This window comes from Equus przewalskii, chromosome 1 (assembly GCF_037783145.1).
Source record: "Equus przewalskii isolate Varuska chromosome 1, EquPr2, whole genome shotgun sequence".
NCBI classification, from domain to species: domain Eukaryota; kingdom Metazoa; phylum Chordata; class Mammalia; order Perissodactyla; family Equidae; genus Equus; species Equus przewalskii.
Genome location: NC_091831.1, coordinates 148254274 through 148275990, shown reverse-complemented (window position 1 = coordinate 148275990; position 21717 = coordinate 148254274). Strand labels below are relative to the sequence as shown.

The following is a 21717-nucleotide window of genomic DNA, read 5'->3' as shown; positions in this document are numbered from 1 at the left end:
CCCTAACATAAACTCCCATCATTTTGTATCTGAACTATTACAGTAGCTTCCTCATTGGTTCATCTTATTTTGAATCTACTTTCTTCTCCTTCTCTGGAATTATTTTTATAAAATACACATCTTATCATGGGACTGTCTAGATTCCTTAACATAGAATAAAAAATGCTTCAAAATCTTACCCTAACGTTTCAGTCTCATCAGTTGGTACTCTTTACCATGTAACCTCTATTATCCAGGAAATAAAAATGGAGGAATGAAGGGGGAAAAAGCATGTCCAAACTTTCCACCCTTAAAATTCTACCTTTAAAATCTCCACCACATTCTAAAAATATTTCAGTCATACAGAGAATACAATAATCACTGATCTCTCTGTCCCTGAGATGAGACAATTAAAAGTCTTATTGAAATTTAATACCTAAGTCCTTACGAAGGGCTTAGTAACTGATTAAACTTCACTAAATACTTGTAACTGATAAAGAACCTAAGAAAAGGAAAATCAGGCTCTTGGTGTTACATATCTTTGTCATTGACTATAGTTTTCTGTTTTTCCTCAATAGGGATGGACACATTGCTTTGTGCTCCCATTCAGATCCAGAGGCAACAGAGAGAGGTATGAGTTCATGCAAGTGCCTTTATATTTTAATCTCCCTTGACAGTTAAAACTTTAAAAACACAAAAAATTTAATGGTAATGGTATGATTTAGGGATTACTTACGAAAATGGACGAGTATAGACTGGAAAACCTTCCTACCTTTCCAGTTAACCAAGAACAGTTAAATCACTGCCAGTTTAAATGAGAGAGAAATATATTATTTATATCAGGACTTCTCAAACTTTAATGGGCATATGAATCATTTCAAGATTTTGTTAAAATATAGATTCTTATCCAGTAGATCTGGGGTAGGCCCTGAGATTCTATACGTTTAACAATGTCCTGGGTGATACTAGTACACTGGTCCACAGACCATACTTTGAGTAGCAAGGAGTTAGACCATGTCGTTACAGATAAAACCACTGCATTAAGATTCAAAAAGAACTCAGCTCCCAAGAGTACAGAGTGTACATAAATTAGCCATCATACACTTATCCCTTTCCAAGTCTTTTTTATTTAGAATGAGAATATCTATCTAATACAGTAACTAGAATTTTCATTACAGTTACATTTGGTATTGTCAGTCTTTTTCATTTTTTAGTCATTCTATTGGGTGTATAATTAACCTTGAATTTTTAATTTGTCCAGAAACACTAAAAGTGTTCACAGATTTTAGAAAATGTTTTAATAACAAATTACGGGCTGCACACCACACCACTGATTCAAACAAATCAATGTATCGTGAAACCATCATTGAGGATTGTTTATATAGTATTCTCTATATAATACATGTTGTAAAATGCCTTTTTAAAAGTTTGCGTTTAATCTGATCTCTTATATTTTGTTTTCATTATAGATTTCAATAACAGAACACAACGATGAAAAGAAACATGCAAATGACCAGACAGTCATCTTTTCAGATGAAAACCAGATGGATCTGACAGCAAGTCACACCGTGATGATTACCAAAGGCCTTTTAGATTGTACCAAAAGTGAAACGTCCACCAAAATAGATACCACATCATTTCTGGCTAACCTGAAGCTCCACACTGAGGATTCAAGTATGAAGAAAGAATTAAATTTTTCCATGGATCAAAACACTTCTTCAGAAAAGAAAATAAATTTCAATGACTTTATAAAAAGATTGAAAGAAGGAAAATGTAAGGCTTCTTCTACGGGACCTGATAAAGAAAATTCTGAGATATCTGTTCATGCCAAAGAATCAAATAGGGCCTCTTCTATACATCAAATGCATGTATCTGTTAATACAGATGAAAATAGCAGTAATATGACTAGAATCTTTAGAGAACAAGATGATGGGATGAATTTCACCCAGTGTCATACAGCCAATATTCAGACTCTGGTTCCTACATCCAGTGAGGTCAGCTTAAGGGAATTTAAAGGTGATGATATTACAGTTTATGGCAATGATTTTATGGACTTGACAGTTAACCACACTATACAGATTTTACCCTCAGATAATTTATCTGAAATAGAAAATCAAACTCAGAATGTCGTGACAGATGTTACAACAGGATATGGAACTATAGCTGCAGGAAAGACGACAGTCTTTGAGAATAAACTGAATGTTCCTTTTCAATACCCTTCCTTAAACCCTAAAGGTGAAGTACATGTTACCAGAAGTCATATTACAGGGACAGAAACTCACACAGTCACACAGCCTTCTAACCAAGATGCCAGAACATTGACCATGATCGAAGAATCTGTATGTTCCAGTCCAGCTATTCAAGATAATAAGACATTTTTCTATTCTAGTTGTAATAATGCTATGGACCTCACCAAGTGTCTCTCAAGTATGAGAGAGGAGAAAAATTTGCTAAAGCATGACAGTAATTATTCTAAAATGTATCCCAATCCAGATGCCATCACTCCTCTCATAGAGAAAACTACTTATTCAGGAGAGGATAGCATGGACATTACCAAGAGTCACACGGTTGCAATAGATAATCAAATTTTTAAGCAAGATCAGACAAATGTACAGATAGCAGCTGCACCAATACCTGAAAAAGAAATGATGTTCCAAAATCACATAACTGTGTCAGAAGTTCAGGAAATGAATGTAAATTGTAGCTCAGTTCCTCATGTATCTAAGGAAAGATTACAGCAAAGCCTGACAAATCCTTTATCTATTTCATTGACTGACAAAAAGACTGAAATCTTCACAGGTGAAGATATGGATTTGACTAAAAGTCACACAACTAATTTAGAAAGTCAAGTCTGTCTTGCATCTTATAATCTAGCATCTGAGAATACCAGTAAATCTCACTCTCAGAGCAAAAGCCCTTTAGATGAATGGGAAGAAATGACCAAAAGTCATATTGAACCATCCCAACAACCAAACGTAATATCTAAAAACATCCTAACTGACACCTGGGGCAAAGAAAAAGATCAAGTTTTGAAGGTTTCACCCTATCTTGATAAAGATTCTCCTCAGTCAGCTGATATTAACCAGGACATAGCAATGAGACATAATATAGTATACTCTAGTGGAGACCTTAAGAAACAAGTAATGCTAGCAAATGATAGAAATACAGTTTCATGTGAGCAATCTTTGTTTCCTGCCACAAAGCCATTATTTTTATCAGAAGGACAATCTGCCATGAAAAATCATAATACTGCTGTTAACAGTCATACAGTGAAATCTATACCAGGCCGGAATTCTAAACTGCCTGAGCCACTGAGGAAAAGTTTAGGCAATCCTACCACTGAATGTTCCCGTGACAAGATAATTATTTGTTCAGAGGAGGAGCAAAATATGGATCTAATCAAAAGTCACACTATTGCCATTGGATTTGGTCCTTCTGAAGTACAAGAACTTGGTAAGACCAATTTAGAAAACACTAACAGCCAGATAGCAACAGTAAACAGACAGGTAGCTGTAAAAGTTGAAAAATGTAATAAAAGTCCTATAGAGAAAACTGAAGGAGTATTTATCTCTAATAATATCATGGATGTGTTAGAGGACAAAAGTGTCCAGAAACCTGGATTTTTGAATGAAAAGCAAGATGTTAAAATTTGTGAAAGGAAAAGTATTGGCAGACTAAAAATTGATAAGACTATTGTATTTTCAGAGGGTGATGAGAACGATATGGATATCACCAAAAGTCATACAGAGGAAATAAATCATAGACCTTTATTAGATGGCCATGATTCCCATTTGGTGCCTTTGGCAGGAACTTCTAAAACTGTTTTGTATACATGTGGGCAGGATGATGTGGAGGTCACTAGAAGTCACACAACTGCCATAGAATATAAAACAGTCTCACCAGGTGAAATAGCTACTAAGACTATGGACAAAACTGTAATGTTTGTAGATAATCATGGTGAACTAGAAATGACAAAGTCCCATACTGCTCTCATTGACTACCATGCAAAGGAGAAAACTGTACTTCCAGACAGACCTAACTTTGAACTATCCAAAAGGAAAAGCCTTGAAGAACCAAAAGTGACATCTATTCCTGCTGAGGAGAATGTTTTCCTTCCAAAGAATGGTGAAAGTGACCATTCAGCAGCAAAAGTCAGCCAGCTAACACTACTGGGAGAATGGTCTAATAGTGGTCCCACAGAGAAAGCTGTAGCATTTATAGCTGATGATAACATGGAAGTGTCTAAATCAACCATTGGGAAAAATGACAAAGATGTACAAAAGCCTGGATTTCTGAATGAACCTCTATCAGGCAAAAGTCAGAGAAGGAAAAGCCTTAGACTCAAAAATGACAAGACCGTTGTTTTTTCAAAGAATGATACAAATGATATGGATATCACCCAGAGTTGTACAGTGGAAATAAATAACCAAAGTGCCCTGGAAGACAGAGAAGACTCCCGTTTGGTGCCTTTCGCAGGAACTTCTAAAACTGTTTTGTATACCTGTGGGCAGGATGACATGGAGATCACCAGAAGTCACACAAGTGCCTTAGAATGTAAAATTGTCTCAGCAGATCAAATAACCACTAGGCCTGTAGACAAAACTGTAATGTTTGTAGGTAATCACAATGATCTGGAAGTCACCAAGTCCCATACTGTTTTCATTGATTGTCAAGCCACGGAGAAAATACTTCAGGAGTGCCCTAAATTTGGAATAACAAAAGGAAAAATCTTGGGTGTTTCTTTTCCTAAGGATGGTAGCACTTTTCAAGAAATCACTAAAAAACAAACACTGGCTGTAGAAGACAAAAATGTTCTTCACACTGAGCAAAAACATCATATGATTCCCTTTGTTCCTACTAATACGTTGTCTGGGTGTCAAGGTGAGATAGAAATGAAATTCCATAGTACTGCTGTCGATGAAGAGGTCATGGGGAAAGTTGTACACCAGGCCTATGCGTTGGAAAAAGCCAAAATTGAAAGCTGTCACTTAAATAGTACAGATAGAAGAAACGTGGATTTTACAAACAGTCATGCATCTGCTATTTGTGGACCCAGTGATAATTATTCCTGTTTACCAAATGTCATTTCCTGTTTTGATAATGTAGAGGGGAATGTCATGTCCCTATGTGATAAAGATGAGAAAGCCAATAATTGCCCAGTACAAAATGATCTTACTTATGCAAACGATTTAGCCGGTGAATATCACTTGAAATCTGAGGGACTGGCTGTCTCTGCTCCTTGTTCTTTGCTAGAGAAAGAAAAAGTTATTCAAGCCAATACCAAAGGACAGTTAGACTGTGTCATAAAAGTGCTGAAAGACCAAGATCTGATTAAGGAGCCCCAAAATCTGTTAGCTAATCAGACTTTAGTATATGGTCAAGATCTGGGAGAGATGACTAAACTTAATTCAAAGCGAGTATCTTTTAAGCTTCCAAAGGATCAAATGGAGGCCTTTGTTGACAAGGCAGAATACAGTTTAAAGAAGACCTTTGTTAATGATGTTTGTGTTGCTTCTCAGCCTCATCTCTCCACCCAGCTACCTCTGTTACCTCAACAAGGACAGGGTCTTATCAATAAAGATGCAACAATATTGTCTAAAGCTGGAAATAAGAATTTAAATATTGTTATAGGAAATTCCTCTGTACTCACATGTGAAAATGAGTCCAAAATGCTCAATAATGAGAAACAATTTACTATAGCCTGTAAAAAAGAACTGAAGGAGAAGATTCAAACAGCTAAATGTAACACAGCTATAGATTTCCACAGTAACTCAGACTTGACTAAGCAAGTCATTCAAACTCATGCCAATCCTAGAGAAGCATCAGATCCTGTAATTGCATCTACTGCTGCAAGTTTTAGTAGTGTCAAACCAAATCTGAATAATTTGAATGGAAAAACTGAAGAATTTTTAGATTTCCAAACTGTTCATATACCACCTTCTCCAGATAAATTACTTGAATTAGTAAATAAGGCACACAATGATATGAGTATAGTGCAAGCCACAGAAATACATAACAATAACATAGTGTCCAGCAGTGTTAAAGATGATAGAGATGAAGAAAATAAAAGTTCTCATAATAGAACTGAAACCAATTCTGTACCATTAATGACAGGTGTAAAAGATAGAGTGAGGAGGTGTTCTTTGGGAATATTTTTGCCCAGATTGCCAAACAAGAGAAATTGTAGTGTCACTGGTATTGATGACCTGGAGCAGATTCCAGCAGACACAACTGATTTAAATCACTTAGAATCTCAGCCGGTCTCCATTAAGGATTCAAGCATTGGATTTGTTGCAGCTAAACTGAACTTAAGTCCATCTCAATATATAAATGAGGAAAATCTTCCTATATATCCTGGTGAGATTAATTCCTCAGACTCTATTAGTATAGAAACTGAGGAGAAGGCCTTGATTGAGACATACCAAAAAGAGATTTCACCATCTGAAAATAAAATGGAAGAAACCTGCAATAGCCAAAAAAGAACCTGGGTACAAGAAGAAGATGATGATATTCCGAATGAGAAAAAAATCAGAAAAAGTGAGATTAGGGTTAGTGATACTGCACAAGATCAGGAGGTGAGTTCTGTCTTGAACTTAGGAATGTTCTTGATTTTTTAAAAATTATGAGTATTTTTGAATTTGAATTTTAGTCTTGGGTAAGCAAGAATTGATTATTTCCAGTTATAAGTCTGGTGAAATATTTTTATATAGAATCAAGCTAGATATGAAAACAATTTGAAGTGAAAAATGGTCACAAAAATGAAATGGAAAGTAGTATGAAAATTAATAGGTAATTCTAAATATTTTGTCATCTCTAGTGATTTGGCATTGTGGCTTTGCATATGAGAATCTCTAGGAAGGGTATATTTAGTTTGAAAAGTCATCTTCAGTGTTATAAATGTTTGGAGGATAAAAAGCCTTTTTATTATGCACACTTCATTAAAAAATTTTTTTTTTCTTGGCTAATGAGGATATGTAGAAGCTGAGAGTCCGTTTCATTAGTGGATGGGAGAATGCCTAGGTCAAGCCCAGTATCTCAAAAGTGAAGTAAAGAGGCAGGCCCGGTGGCGCAGCAGTTAAGTTTGCAAGTTCCACTTCGGCGGCCTGGGGTTTGCTGGTCCAGATCCCAGGTGCGGACATGGCACTGCTTGGCAAGCCACGCGGTGGTAGGTGTCCCACATATAAAGTGGAGGAAGATGGGCACGGATGTTAGCTCAGGGCCAGTGTTCCTCAGCAAAAAGAGGAGGATTGGCAGCAGATGTTAGCTCAGGGCTAATCTTCCTCAAAAAGAAAAGTAAAGTAAGGAAGATTTTTGTAGTTATGAAAGAGGTCATAGATTTTGTAAGAAGTTGAGAGAACACTGATTTGGATAACTTGAGGAGAATAAAACCTGTCACTTTAACCGAGTTTTGTAAGTGGAGAAATAAAATTTTAAAAGTATCAGAGGTTCACAGAAAACAAAGTATAAACTCCATTTAGAAATACATAAGTGGGGCTCTCCTGGTGGCGCAGCAGTTAAGTTCGCACATTCTGCTTCAGTGACCCTGGGTTGACCGGTTCAGATCCCAGGTGCGGACCTACACATGGCTTGTAAAGCCATACTGTGGCAGTCGTCCCACATATAAAGTAGAGGAAGATGGGCACGGACCTCAGCTCAGGGTTAGTCTACCTCAGCAAAAAGAGGAGAATTGGCCGCAGATGTTAGCTCAGGGCTAATCTTCCTCAAAAAAAGAAAAAAAGAAATATGTAAGTAAGTTTAGAAGATGACTCAGTGGTTCTATAAGATGAGGTCCTGAGGAAATGGTTCGTCTATGAAGCTTTGAGAAAGTAGTAACAGTAATGTAAAATTTGTAACTGAATAGGTTCTATGAAAATTAGTATTATTTTGTTCAATAAACACCTATTGAGTATCTGCTATGTCCTGGGTATTGTTTAGGTGCTGGGAATGTGTCAATGGGAATTCACAGACAAAAATCTGCTCTCGTGGAGCTTACATTCTAGTATTTAGATAAAGAATAGATTGTCCTCAAAAACATATGTGAGTAGGTGTATAAAAATGGCATTTAAGGCTGTAAAGTCAAATGGTTCAAATGGTAAAAGCAGGACCACATCACTTATTTGACTTCAGCCAAAGGAGTCTCGGTCTGGTGAAAGAAGTACTAAAGCCTGGAAATAAGTTTCTTCTCTGTACTCTGGCTATGTCTACCATATATAGCCAATATTCTATTCTGGTTTTCTGCAGTGTAGTAGCCCTGACTCTGGTGGCTGGTAGTTGAATAATTGGATAGGTCAACATTTGGTAGCTCGTAGGATCTGGCTGTAACTTAGATAGATCTGAGAAACAATTTCCTTATACAATATAATGCACAAAATTATTTCTACATATTTTTAAATAAAATTATTTTAACTCTAAAGGCCTAAGTTGCTTCTTACTTATTCTAATTTTTTACTAAGGTATTTCATGTGAATTACAGATAAATTTTATGTTAGAAGTAGTATTGCTGTTAGTGTTCAACAAATATTTAGTTATTATAAGTATACAGTGTCATAACTTTATCCTGATGATGTTCCTTAATTGATAATTTCAGGTTTTGGATCACCATGCTGAAGGGGAAATAGATAAAAATGCTACCAGTGTATTGATAAAAAGCCTGAGCAGGACCCCATCTAGTTGCAGCAGTTCTCTGGATTCAATCAAAGCTGATGGGACTTCTTTGGACTTCAGCAGTAAGATCTTTAGGAAGGCTAAATAATAGAAGTCATCTGCTTACTTGACTAATAATAAATGTATTTAAATGCAGGAGATATTTGAAATTTGTATAAACTTTTGGGGAGTTATAAATAGTTCATAAGTAAAATAATATTCAGTTTATTTTTAATTCTTAGTTACTTAATAAATTGAGAAGTGTTAATACTACAAGTGGTAGAGTGATTTCCTTTAACAGGCTTATAATTAGTAGAGAAACATTGAATGGAGCCTTAAAACTGTAATATACTTTGCTCTACAAATGACTATCTTCCCAGAAAGATCCTAGTGGATAGCTTCAGGAGCATGAACCACATGTAAACCTAAAGGATAACTAAAATAAAGTTTACAATTTAATTTTGACTTATCACCTGAATTTGCTTTACTCCTAGCACACCGCAGTAGTCAAATGGAATCACAGTTTCTCAGAGACACTATTTGTGAAGAGAGCTTGAAGGAGGTATGTTAAAATATTTCTCATTTCTAATGCAACTAATTTCCTTGGTCTTTTTATCTTTTTAAAATTTTTAAGGAATTGTGAAATATTTCAAATATACAGGAGCCTAATTTTTTTGTTAAGGACTCAACATGGCAATTAATTATGTGGAGTCGAAAGCACAATTAGAAGACCTTTGTTTTGTTGTTTTTTCCCAATTCCACTGTTACTGAATAACCTTAAGAAATTATATTAGATAAAATATTTTAAAGATTTGTAGGCTCATATGTATCCTACAAATATCTGAATAATATTTCCACAAATATATGCAAAGTACTTTATGTTATTTAGAAAAAATGAGGTGATTATAGTCAAAATGAGCTCACCTTGAATGGTCATGCATACTTTTTTTCTTCCCTCAGAAACTCAAAGATGGGAGAATAACAATAAAGGAGTTCTTTATACTTCTTCAGGTTCACATTTTGATACAGAAACCCCGACAGAGCAATCTCCCAGCCAAAGTAAGTGCAATTTCTTGGCAAAATAGTTATCTCAGTTAAAATTTATTGTACTGGTTTACTAAACTGCATCAAAGCAAGCATTTATTCAAAAATGATAAGAGTCTAAGGAAGCAAATTTTCCTACAAAAAATTTTCCTGTAGTAGGTACATTTATGGTTAGCATAAAAATTGATTTTTTTTACATCATGAATTTCGATAGGGTAAAATTTTATTTTTTTCTCTCATTCCTTTCCATTTTTGTTTGTGATTTCCTGAACATATACTTTTCCCCACTGTTATAAAAATCCAAATATAGCAGAAGTTTGTAATAAACATTTTTCAAAATCAGCATATGTAAGATCATAGAATAGTTGAATAATATAATCAACAGACTAATGTAAAAGATCAATAGAAAAACGTATCATTTATGTAAGAATGTTTTTTCTTTTCAGTCAAACATTTATAAAAATTAGTTATGCCCTTGGCTGCAAAGAAGACATTAACAAATTGAAAAAAATGGAGATTTTATGGGCCACATCATCTGATCTTAATCCAGTAAAATTAGAACTAATAAAAGGACTGAAACATTCTTAGCTTCTTGGAAATTAAGATGCACTTCTGGGTAACTCTTTGATCAAAGAGGAAATCAAAACTATTTAGAAAGCAAAGTATAGGAGAACATTTAATACCAAATCTATGGGACATACAGCAAAAATTAGCAGGAAATTAAAAGCCTTAGATATCAATGTTATTATAGAAGAGAGTCTAAAAATAAAGAAAATTTTAATACTCACTTTAAGAAATTGGAAAACGAGCAACAAAATAACATCCATAACAAGGCAAGAAGACAGAATTAATGCGGGTAAATGGTAAAGCTAATGAAATAGAAAACAAAAAATGGTAGGGAGGTTAACAAATCCAAAACTGGTACTTTGAAAAGACAATAGCTAAGAAAACTCTTAAAGGCCTGATTAAGTAAAAAGAGGAACTAAAATATAGAAGATTGAGAGAGAAGACATGTCTACAGATTGAGAGAAATTAAAAGAATTTTTTAAAAATCCATCAGCTCTGACAACAAATTTTAAGACCAAGATGATTTTTTAGCAAAATGGAAATTACCAAAGTTAACCCAAGAAGTGGAAAACTTTCATTAATTACCATTAAAAATATTATTTTAAAATTTACCGTTAAAATTGTCATTAGGACCAGATGAGTCCTGTCTACCTTTTTTATTTTATTTTATTTATTTATTTTTTTTTTGAGGAAGATTAGCCCTGAGCTAACATCTGCTACCAATCTTCCTCTTTTTGCTGAGGAATACTGGCCCTGAGCTAACATCCATGCCCATCTTCCAATTTCTCCACATCCTTGCCAACACTTATTTTTATTACACTTGTCTTTTTTTTTTTTTTTTAAAGATTTTATTTTTTCCTTTTTCTCCCCAAAGCCCCCCAGTACATAGTTGTATATTCTTCGTTGTGGGTCCTTCTAGCTGTGGCATGTGGGACGCTGCCTCAGCGTGGCCTGACGAGCAGTGCCATGTCCGCGCCCAGGATTCGAACCAACGAAACACTGGGCCGCTTGCAGCGGAGCGCGCGAACTTAACCACTCGGCCACGGGGCCAGCCCCTACACTTGTCTTTTTGATTACAGCTATCCTAGCAGGTGTGAAGTAGTAACTCATTATGGTTTTGATTTGCATTTCCTTAATGACTAATGATGCTGAACATGTTTTCTGTGCTTATTGACCATTTGCTTATCTTCATTGGAGAAATGTCTGTTCAGATCCTTTATTTTTAAATTGGGCTGTCCTTTTATTATTGAGTTGCAAGAGTTCTTTATATATTCTGGATACAGGTCTTATAAAATGTATGACTTGCAAATGTTTTCTACCATTCTGTGGGTTGTCTTTTCACTTTCTTGATGGTATCATTTGTAGCACAAAGGTTTAATTTTGATGAAGCCCAATTTTTAATTTTGTCACTTGTGCTTTTGGTGTTGTATAGAATTGAATTTTGTATATAGTGTGAAGTATGGGTCAAGGTTCATTTTTTTCCTATGGCTATCTAACTGATACAACACCATTTATAGAAAAGACTGCTATTCTTCAGGGGCATCTTTGCCATAAACCAAATGTCTATGTATGTGTGAGTCTGTTCTTTAAAAGGTAGACAGGACTTGGAGTCGGCCCTGTGGCGCATTGGTTAAGTACACACGTTCCACTTCGGCAGCTCAGGCTTCACTGGTTTGGATCCTGGGCGCGGACATGCTACCGCTTATCAAGCCATGCTAAGGCAGCATCCCACATAGCACAACCAGAAGGACCTACAACTAGAATATACAACTCTGTCCTAGGGGGCTTTGGGGAGAAGAAGGAAAAAAAAGATTGGCAACAAATGTTAGCTCAGGTGCCAATCTTAAAAAAAAAAAATCATTTAATTGTATACTTAAATGCGTGAATTATATAGTGTGTGAATTAAATCTCAATAAAGCTGTTAAGAAGGAAATCAATTCCAGGAGTATTATATGTCTAAATGTGAAAAGTAAATCAAAGACCGAAACTGGAAAGATGGGCACACATCTTTCAGGTCACCAACTTCATTATTCCTATCACCATAGCTGCTCCTACCCACTAGAATCCTCTTGCCTCAGCTGTAGATGGGGGGTAGAAAAGTGCCTAGGTGTGTATCCAGAGTCTATACCTTTCTTAGGAAAAGCAGAAAGTACTAAGGGACCAAGAGAAACAGAGGAGAGCAGAGGGGAAGGATAGGAGGCAGAGAGGATGCTGGCAGGGTGGAAAAGGGAGAGGATACCTCAGGAGCTAACTCTTGAGGGTGTGACTTTATCCTTTCATTTCAGGCCTTACAGAGGTCAGGAGGACCAGTGTTGGGGAAATAGATCTGGGAACAAACCCATCAAGATAGAAAGAGAGTTTTTGCTATCTCAGGAAAGAAATCTAAAAATCCCATAGTAGGGAAAGGCCAAAGGGATGGAATGTATATTGACCATAGGAAATGAGTTTCACAGCTGTGGGCATCTGTTTGGCACTTAAATGACCATGATCTTCCTTTAGGGTAGAAGTGAAGAGAGTGTTCTTGAGGCAAGTAGGGAGATGTGTGCCAGCCTCCATAGACACATGTACAGCACCCATATGTGTGCCGTTGTAGGAACTCAGCTAGCAGCACCAGCAAAAGGTGATATTGTACTGCCTCATGACCTCCTGCATGTCCAGCAAGTGGCTCAGCCTGAAGTACTATAATTTACACTCCCTCAGTGAGGTTGAGGAACTATTGCAAGTAACCTTGCCAGACCTGAAATACCCAAGTGCTGATTGTGCATAAATTGGGCACTTAATCAAAATAGGTAAGTCAAGGAGAGAAGGTAGCTGTGCACGTCGTCCTTGGCTCAAGGTGCAGCGTATTAACCTACCTAGTGCATACAGCATGGGCACCTGCATCCAATGTGTACTAATATCCATTGGCACTTGCATTCCTGGTGAATCTCTGGGAATGTGGTCCTGTGTTTCACTTTGTCGTTATGAATGTTCAGGAGGAAACCTACCCTTTTTTTTAAAAACGCTTACTATTATAGAATATTTCAAACATATACAATACATAGAGAATAGTTTAATGAACTCCCCATGTATCCATCATCAAACTTAAAAAATTATCAACTCCTGTTTTGTCTCTACATTGCCCTACCTCCCCACCCCTGTTATTTTGAAGCAAATTCCAGGCATCATCAGTTTACCTGTATTTATAAGTATTTCAATATGTATCCCTAAAAAGATGAAGACTCTTATTTTAAAAACATATCCAGATACCATAATCACACCTTAAGATGATTAATTATTCAGTCAGTATTTATATTTCCCTGATTGTCTTATGCATTATTTTCTACTTTGTTAAATTAAGACCCAAGTGAAGTCCAAACATTGCAATGATAATTCGTTAATCTCTCTCTCTTAATTGTCTTTTTAAATTGTGAGGTCCCCTTCCATCTCTTTTTTTTTTTTTAAGTGAAGAAACCAGGTTTCTCCTATAAAATTTACCATAGGATGAATTTTGCTAGTTGTGCATACCCAACCTTTCAGTTCAACATGTTCCTCTGTCCTTTGTATTTTTTGTAATTGGCAGAGGCTTTAATAGATTCAGGGTTTTTTTCCGAGTTTACTTTATAATTGTACTTTCATCAGGAGATAGATAATGTCTGGTGATGATGTGTAGGCAGCCATTAATGATCATTATCTAGATCTAGTAATTCATTAGAAGTCATAAAGTAATTATATCCTAATTCTATCGTTCCTTTTTCACTTAGTGTCCAAATACTTCTATATAAGCAGAAATATTCCTCCAAGTATTTGGCTCCTATATGAAAAGCAATCAGCCATTTTCCCAAGGAGGCCTGATTTCTTTTAGTGAGAAAACTGTTTAAAAAACACAATCTGGGTTCCAGCGTTGCCATTTCTTTTTGAGCTAGTGCCTAGAGCTTTGATTTTTATTTATAAATCTAGCCTTATAAATATTTTTTAGAAAGAAAGTCAACTTCACTTATAATTGCTTTTAGCATGTTTATGCACTTTCTTAGCATATCTGCTAGATATGTTAGGGATGGAGAAAAGAGATTAAAACCTCATTCAGTTACTTTTAATTTATCAACTAAAAGAGGAGCGTGAGAGGACACTAACATTTGTTAGGTTACTTTAGCAGCCCCTGGGCTTCAATACCTTTAAAAAAAACTTTTGCTACAATCTGAAGAGGCTGGTCAATACTATGCCCATTTTATAGACAAGGAGACCAAGGCTTAGAGTTGTAAAATGACTTATTCTGTGCCACACTGCCTATGAATAATGGACGGTTTGGGGGTTTTGTTTGGTTTGGTTTTTATATGTGATATGACGCAAGGAGCTGACTTGATTTTTCCAATACTGCATCAAGGACATGAGAAAGTCATTGGATTAGAGCTGTAAGACATTTTTAAAATAACCAAATTTTCACTGCCTTATTTTACAAATTTTCACTGACTTATTTTACATATGCCAGAACATTTTGAGTTCGACCTGGCATAAAGGTAAGGATCAGGACTAGAGAATGGAAAGAGAAAAGGATAAACTGGGAAACTGGCATCTTTTTTCTTTTAATGAAGGGGCTCCTGGTAAGTTTGAATTTTTATGAATTGATTTTCTTAAAATAATGCATAGCCATTTTCTTTTTTTTTTCCAGCTTTTGGAAGTATAATTGACAGATAATGCGTAGCCATTTTCAAATCACTTTCAGTCTCATGTGAGTGGAACATGTACAGTTCCCCTAAACATCTTTGGGAAATAGACTTTGATGTCAAAGACTTGAATTCAAACTCCAACTTGAAGCTTACTGGATGTATGAATTTAATAGAGTATTCAAATATTTATTTGCAGAACTTTTTAAAATAGGCACTCTGAAACTTGAAACAGTTCTTGAACATGACTTTGTCCTCAAAATACCAGTTTTGAGAGACTGACTTTTTTTTTTTTTGCAGTATACTATAAACACACCACCTACTCCAGAAGATCTGATGTTAAGTCAGTATGTTTACCGACCCAAGATACAGATTTATAGAGAAGATTGTGAGGTTCTTCGCCAAAAGATTGAAGAGTATGAAAGTTTTCATTTTTGTGTGTGTTTTGTTGGATGAGTGAATAATCAGTGTGGTAAGGTTTTGATTAGAATAACACTGGCATAGGAAAAAGTTTATAGCATTAATTGACGATGTGATATGGTATGTGGGAAACTTTTGACTTTGTAGTCAGACAGATTGAAGCTCAATCCTGGCTACAAGACTAGCTATGTAACCTTATGTAAGTCATTTAACCTTCATTTCCACATCCATAAATTGGGGATAATAATACCTATTCAGCAGGGAGAAATGAGCAGTAGAAATAGTGTACTGTATATAAAAGGTCTTCTTGCCTTTCTTACCAAAAAGTGTGTCCTCAAAAAACAATAATTATTAGATTATGATATCATAAATTGATTGCAAAAGAACATCTTCAAAAGAAGATTTTTTTTTCCCTTTAGAGATTTATATAGAGTGCCTAAAATCAAGATTGCCTTTGGGTTTATATTTTATCGCGTTTACCCTTGATTTGCATATATTAAAGAACGTGGTTTTACTCAGACTGTAGCTCAGTGCTTTGGCATATGTAGGTGCTATAGACTAATTTACAAATTAGATATATCTAGATTCTCCCAGGTAAATCAGGACCTGCAACCCAAAATAATGTTTATATTGTACTTATCCAGAACTATCCAACTAAGTTTGAACCAGTCTAACAAAAAGAAAGGAAATAAAATAATCTTTTAATAACTTTGTAGTTTTAAAATTAGAAAATTAAGATGCATGCCACAACTAGAAGGACCCACAACTAAAATATACAACTATGTACTGGTGGGATTTGGGGAGAAAAAAGCAGGAAAAGAAAAAAAGAAAGAAAATTAAGATGCCGTTAAATTATAGTACTGCAGATTAACAAATATATATTGAGCACCTTCTATATGCCAGGCACTGTACTAAGTACTGGGGTTCATCACTGAACAAGACAGACAAGTTTCTTGTCTTCATCTTGTTTAAAAGAGTTGGCTGTCTCAGGATTTGTCTGAGAATGTTTTATTTTGAATGAAATAGGATCTTGCATACAATGAACAGTCTGTTTAGATGTGCTCTATTGTTTGAGTTTGTACCTGTGTTCCTGTATCTTCTAACTCTAATAGATGTTTATTTCTTATCAACAAAAGACTAATAGATAACTTTGCTGCTTTTATAAATGCTGTTCTGTAAAGGTGAGAGAAGACTTTGAACTGAATTGGGAACTGTTACTTAAAATAATAACTACAACTTCACAACAGTTATACGCTGACAGGCCTTAAGGATTCTTAAGCAATATGTTTTCATGTTGGAACAAGTTGATACATTGAGACGAGAATTCTATTTGTGAGGGAAGTGTTTTTGGTTCATAACATTTTTTACATGTTCTACTAGTATTAAAATAATCAGGCTGGCCACTGTTCTTGAATGAATTCTGCTCTTTTTATGTAGAAAAGAACTAGGAAGAATTAAATTAAGTGTGCCTGTAGATCTGAATTGATTCATTCAAGCTAACTTCTGAACTCTGTGCTAATTAACTTTTCTATATTTTAGATTAAAGCTTTCTGCATCAAACCAAGATAAACTGTTGACTTGTGTAAATAAGAATCTGTGGGAAAAAATGAGACACTGCTCTGATGAGGAGGTACTTTGGTCTCATTTCTGAATGGGAATCAGTATAGATATTTTGAACAATGTTTTATTGTGAAATAAGCAACTGTTACTTACTTAGTGATGAGTTCTTTAACTTACTTCTCAGGTAAGTTTTAATTATACATGAGAATTGTTAATATATAATCTTTTCAAACCTGAAATGATCAATTTTAAATATGAACTATATTTGAAGTTTATTTAGAGTTCCCTCCTTCTTTTTTGCCTTTCTCTTAGACTTACATGAGGAAAAGAATTACTTTAATTGATTAAATAATAAGCATTTTATATGTGCTCTACTGTGTTAAAAGAGTTTTATTAACTAAAATCTTGTCATTTCCTAATTTGTAATAAGAATAAGTAAATTAAAAGCAGGAACCAAAATTGAAATCTTTGGCTCTGTTCTGAAACTATTAAATGGAATTAAATTTCCAAGTGAAAAGTGCCCTACCTTAGGAATCAGAGTCTAGTATGGGCAAAGCTTAGCACATAGCAGCTGACCCAGGCTTCCCAGACCATTTGCCTTTTCTAACTCATTTGTTTTAGTGCAGTGTAGCTTTTGATTTTCCCTTGCAGCTGAAGGCCTTTGGAATTTACCTAAACAAAATGAAATCACATTTTACCAAGATGACTAAAGTCTTCACTCACCAAGGAAAAGTGGCTCTGTACAGCAAGCTGGTGCAGTCAGCTCAGGTAATTTGAGACAGTTAGCATAGAAAGAAAGAGCTATTAAAATTACTTTATAGTGGTTGTGGAATATGAAGAATGTTCCTTAGGAGACAAGTGAATGAGACTTGGGCAAAAACTTAGAATTGTTCATAAGAAGTGGGGTTCAATTTGTCAAAAGTGGCAAATCCTGGCATCTTGAGTAATTCTAGAATATATTTACTAATACGGGCCTGTGCCTTATCTCAAATTTCTTATCCATTATACATATAGAAATAGAACAATATAGGATTCTGATCTTCCATTGCTAAAGACTATACTGTAGTATTATCTTCTTCATAGTCCATACTCAGCTCTGTGTGTGTGTGTGTGTATTTGTTTAAAGTAGCATTTCCCAAGATGATCATCCTTAAGAAAGGCTCTGCATAAAAAAACTTTCCATTGGCAAATCAGTCTGAGAAATGTTACATGCAATATCCCCCCTTTGGAGAATTATAATAGCTAGCATATTAAAGTCTAAAGTCAGAAATCATTTTTTTTAAGCCTAAAAAGAAAAAAATGCTATAATTCTGTTTGACCAGTGTTTCCCGTATTTATTTGACCATAGAACATTTTTTTAAGAACTCTTTTTTAAAGTAATGTATATTAACACCTTATATTACATGAAAATGCTGAATAAAGGAAAGTACAAAAAATGATTTCACAGTCATTAGCCACACAATGATGTTTCGGACAATGACCGACCACATTTACAATGGTGGTCCCATAAGATTAGTACCATGTAGCCTAAGTGTGTAGTAGGCTACACTGTCTAGGTTTGTGTAAGTACACTCTGGCGTTTGCACAATGATGAAATCGTGTAATGATGCATTTCTCAGAATATATCCTCGTCAATAAGCAACGTGTAACTGTATATTAACCTGATATTTTTACTTTTTAAAAATTTTTAAGTCCAGACTTGAAGTTTTAACCTTCATTTTGAGATTTGCCTGTTCATGATTTAGACATAGCAGTTATGTCAGCAATTTGAACCATTTATAATGTTAGAATGTTTTGTTTGGAGGTTTAATTTGACAGTCTATAATATTGTGTGTTTAGAATGAGAGGGAGAAACTTCACATGAGGATAGATGAGATGGACAATATACTTAAGAAGATTGATAACTGTCTCACTGCGGTGGAAATAGGTAAAGTATTTTGAATACTTTTCCAAAAGAAAATTTAATTTTATCTAAATGTTTCCCTATAGCACAGATTTCTGGTATCACTTTGCTGAAGCCTTGTGTTAGTAGCTTGAGACATTAAATTAGAGAAAATTAAAGCTCCTTTGCTGTGGCCGTCCATAACACAATCAACAAGAGATGCCCAAGATAAGTCTCTAGACCATAATCTTGTTATTTTTTTAAATTAGATGAACTTATCTCCTTTTGAAAATTTTCTATCCTTTCAGTTTGACCTCTTGTAATCCTAACTTGTTAGTACTGTTGTCCAGAAACTGCTTTCTCAAAGATCACAAAATTCCACCTAATCAAATTTGGTAGCTCTCAGTCCTTAGCCATCTTGACCTCTTTCAGAATTTGACACCACTGGTGATTATTTTCTTCCTGAAACTTTCATCTCCCTAAACCTCCATGATATTGCACCCTGACCCTATTCTTTTTGCCAGGCTATTCCTTCTAGCTCCTCTGTTGGCCTCTCTCTAACTAACCTCTTGTGTAAGCATTTAGATTTTATCATCTACTCATTTCTATATTCTCTCCCCTAATGTTTTCATCTGCTTTAACAATTCTCTTTATATGAATGATTCCCAAATTCAGTTAAATTCATCAAGCATATGTTGAGCACCTACTGCATGCCAGATACTGTGCTTAGCATCAGAAAAAAGATATATAAAACACAGATTTTGCCGTTAAGTAGCTTGTAATTATTTAGGGTGAGGGCATCGTTAGCCTCTTTCTCTTGAATTCCAGAGTTAACATTTCTAGCTTCCTATGGCACCTCTCTGCTTCAGTGTCCTTGAACATCTTAAACTCTGTGTGAATACAATAGAATTTATTGTCATCTCCCATTTCCAAAATAAAATCTGAAAATTTGTTCTCCCTATAATGTTTCTCATCTCTATTGATGGCATCACCATTCTTACACATTGTAAACAGCTCAAAACTTGCAGTCTTAGAGTCTCTCTTATCAAGTCCTGTCATATCTGCTTCTTCAACATCTTTTGTATTCTTTCCCATTCCCATTAAGGCTATTATTAATTCTGAAATGTGCTATTTCAAGTCTTCTAACTAATCTTTCTATACTCTTAACTTCATTCTATCTCCTTCCAGTCCAGCCTATACATTGCTGCCAGATTAATAATTATGAAGGACAGTTTTCATTATGTTACTACCCTGAAAAACTTTCTGTCTTTCCATTTATTACCAAATAAAGTCCAAATTCCTGAGCTTGACATTTAACATTCTTTACAATCCTTTTCAGATCTTCCTTTCTTACATGATTTACTATTATTCTCGTACACATCCTAAATTCCCACCAAGTCTTGTCATTTCTATGCAGTCCTGCCACTTGGTCTTTGCTAATGCATTCTCTTTCTGGTTTCTGCCAAAGGAAGTGGTCTCTGTCTCCCTTGAGCTTCTATGGCTATTTTGTTATTACTTTTTATAGTACCTATCACATCTACTTGTAATTGTAGTTACTTTTGTATAGTTTATTTTCCTAACTAAGTTGTAAGCTCTGTGGGGGCAAAGGTAAGTTTTTATTTTTCTCCATATCCTTTGAAGTTCCTAGCACTGTGCTTTGCACAGAATAAGTGCCTAGTACATGTTTTCTGCATTGAATTGATAATGAGTTTATGAGTTCCATGAATTGATAAGTATATGAGTTCCATTGTTGTAGACTGCCCCACTCCTTTATTTATTACCTTGCTTTCTACTTAACGGGAAAAAAAAGAGAAGCCGTTAGGCCAGAACTTCTAAACTCTCTGCTACCAAACAAACTAAACTTTTTAATATGTCTATATCTATCCTTGCATCATTCTTTTCTTTTCCCTAAGACCAATCTTTCCATGTAAACTTTGAATCCCCTTCTCAGGAACTGTATATCACTGATTTTCCCTTATCTCTTGGGTATTCAACCTCTCTGCCTCCTCTACTGGATATATTCACCTCTCTCTCGTCTTTAAAAATACCAACAACCACACTTCCCTCTCCAGTACCACTGAATAGCTCCCTATTTCTTTCTTGTCCATCATTATTCCTTGAGCAAATATACTGAGTACATACTATATGCCATGTACAGTGCTCAGTGCTAAGAAAATTATGGTGATTAAAAACAAAAACTTTATGCCCTTATGGAGCTTCTAGCCTAGAAGAGAATATAAGAATTAAATAAATAATTTTAAGGTAAGTGCTGTGGAAGAGAGGTTACATGGTGCTATAAGGTCCTGAAACAGAAATCTGACCTAGTCAGGTCAGGAGAGGCTTCCCTCTGAGGAAGTGACATTTAAGCCAAGATCTAAAGAATGAGTAGGAGTTAAAGTGAGAAGGGAAGGGAGAGCAGACTATTCAAAATGAATAATACACGCATAAGGCCTTCTATGGGAAAGAGAATACCAATTATAAGGGTCTGAAATAGGCTAATGTAGCTAGAACAGAGCAAAAGGGAACATGGTCTGAGATAAAGCTGGAGATGTTACTAGGGACTAGGCCAAGGACAGCCTCTTAAGGAGTTTTGACTTTTTCTAAGAATAGTGAGAGCCATTTGAAGGATGTCAAGCCCTGGCTGCAGTGTAGAGATTGGGTTTGAATAGATCAAGAGTAACTGTAAGAAGTTAAGTAGTTATTGGACTAGTATGGTTTAGAAAAGACAGTACCTTATATTTAGGTAAGCTGGTGGTAAAGAAAAAAAGTAGATTCAAAAAATATTTTTGAGGTAAAAATAAGCTTGGTTTGGATGTGGGGAGAGAGGGGGGATTTTAAGGATGATTCCCAATCCTTCAAAAACAAAATTTTAAAATGTGTGTGCATGTGTTTATATATGAGTATCTGCTCCTGCTTAGTCCATGTTGCCTGACAATAACTTTGATATATGCAAATTACACATAAACAATTTCCATCTCA

At 35.2% G+C, this 21717-nt stretch overlaps 1 protein-coding gene across 4 annotated transcripts in view; it reads left to right on the top strand.

The window, feature by feature from the left end:
* Positions 1–21717, top strand: part of KNL1 (kinetochore scaffold 1) — a 56373-nt gene that overhangs the window by 25820 nt on the left and 8836 nt on the right. For all 4 annotated transcript variants that reach the window (XM_070625263.1, XM_070625252.1, XM_008539846.2 and 1 more), the window contains exons 9-17: positions 558–610; positions 1449–6554; positions 8567–8705; positions 9117–9184; positions 9583–9681; positions 15177–15292; positions 16836–16926; positions 17508–17624; positions 18696–18783. In XM_070625263.1, coding sequence (XP_070481364.1) covers positions 558–610; positions 1449–6554; positions 8567–8705; positions 9117–9184; positions 9583–9681; positions 15177–15292; positions 16836–16926; positions 17508–17624; positions 18696–18783 — 5877 coding nt within the window. The remainder of the gene's footprint in view (positions 1–557; positions 611–1448; positions 6555–8566; positions 8706–9116; positions 9185–9582; positions 9682–15176; positions 15293–16835; positions 16927–17507; positions 17625–18695; positions 18784–21717) is intronic.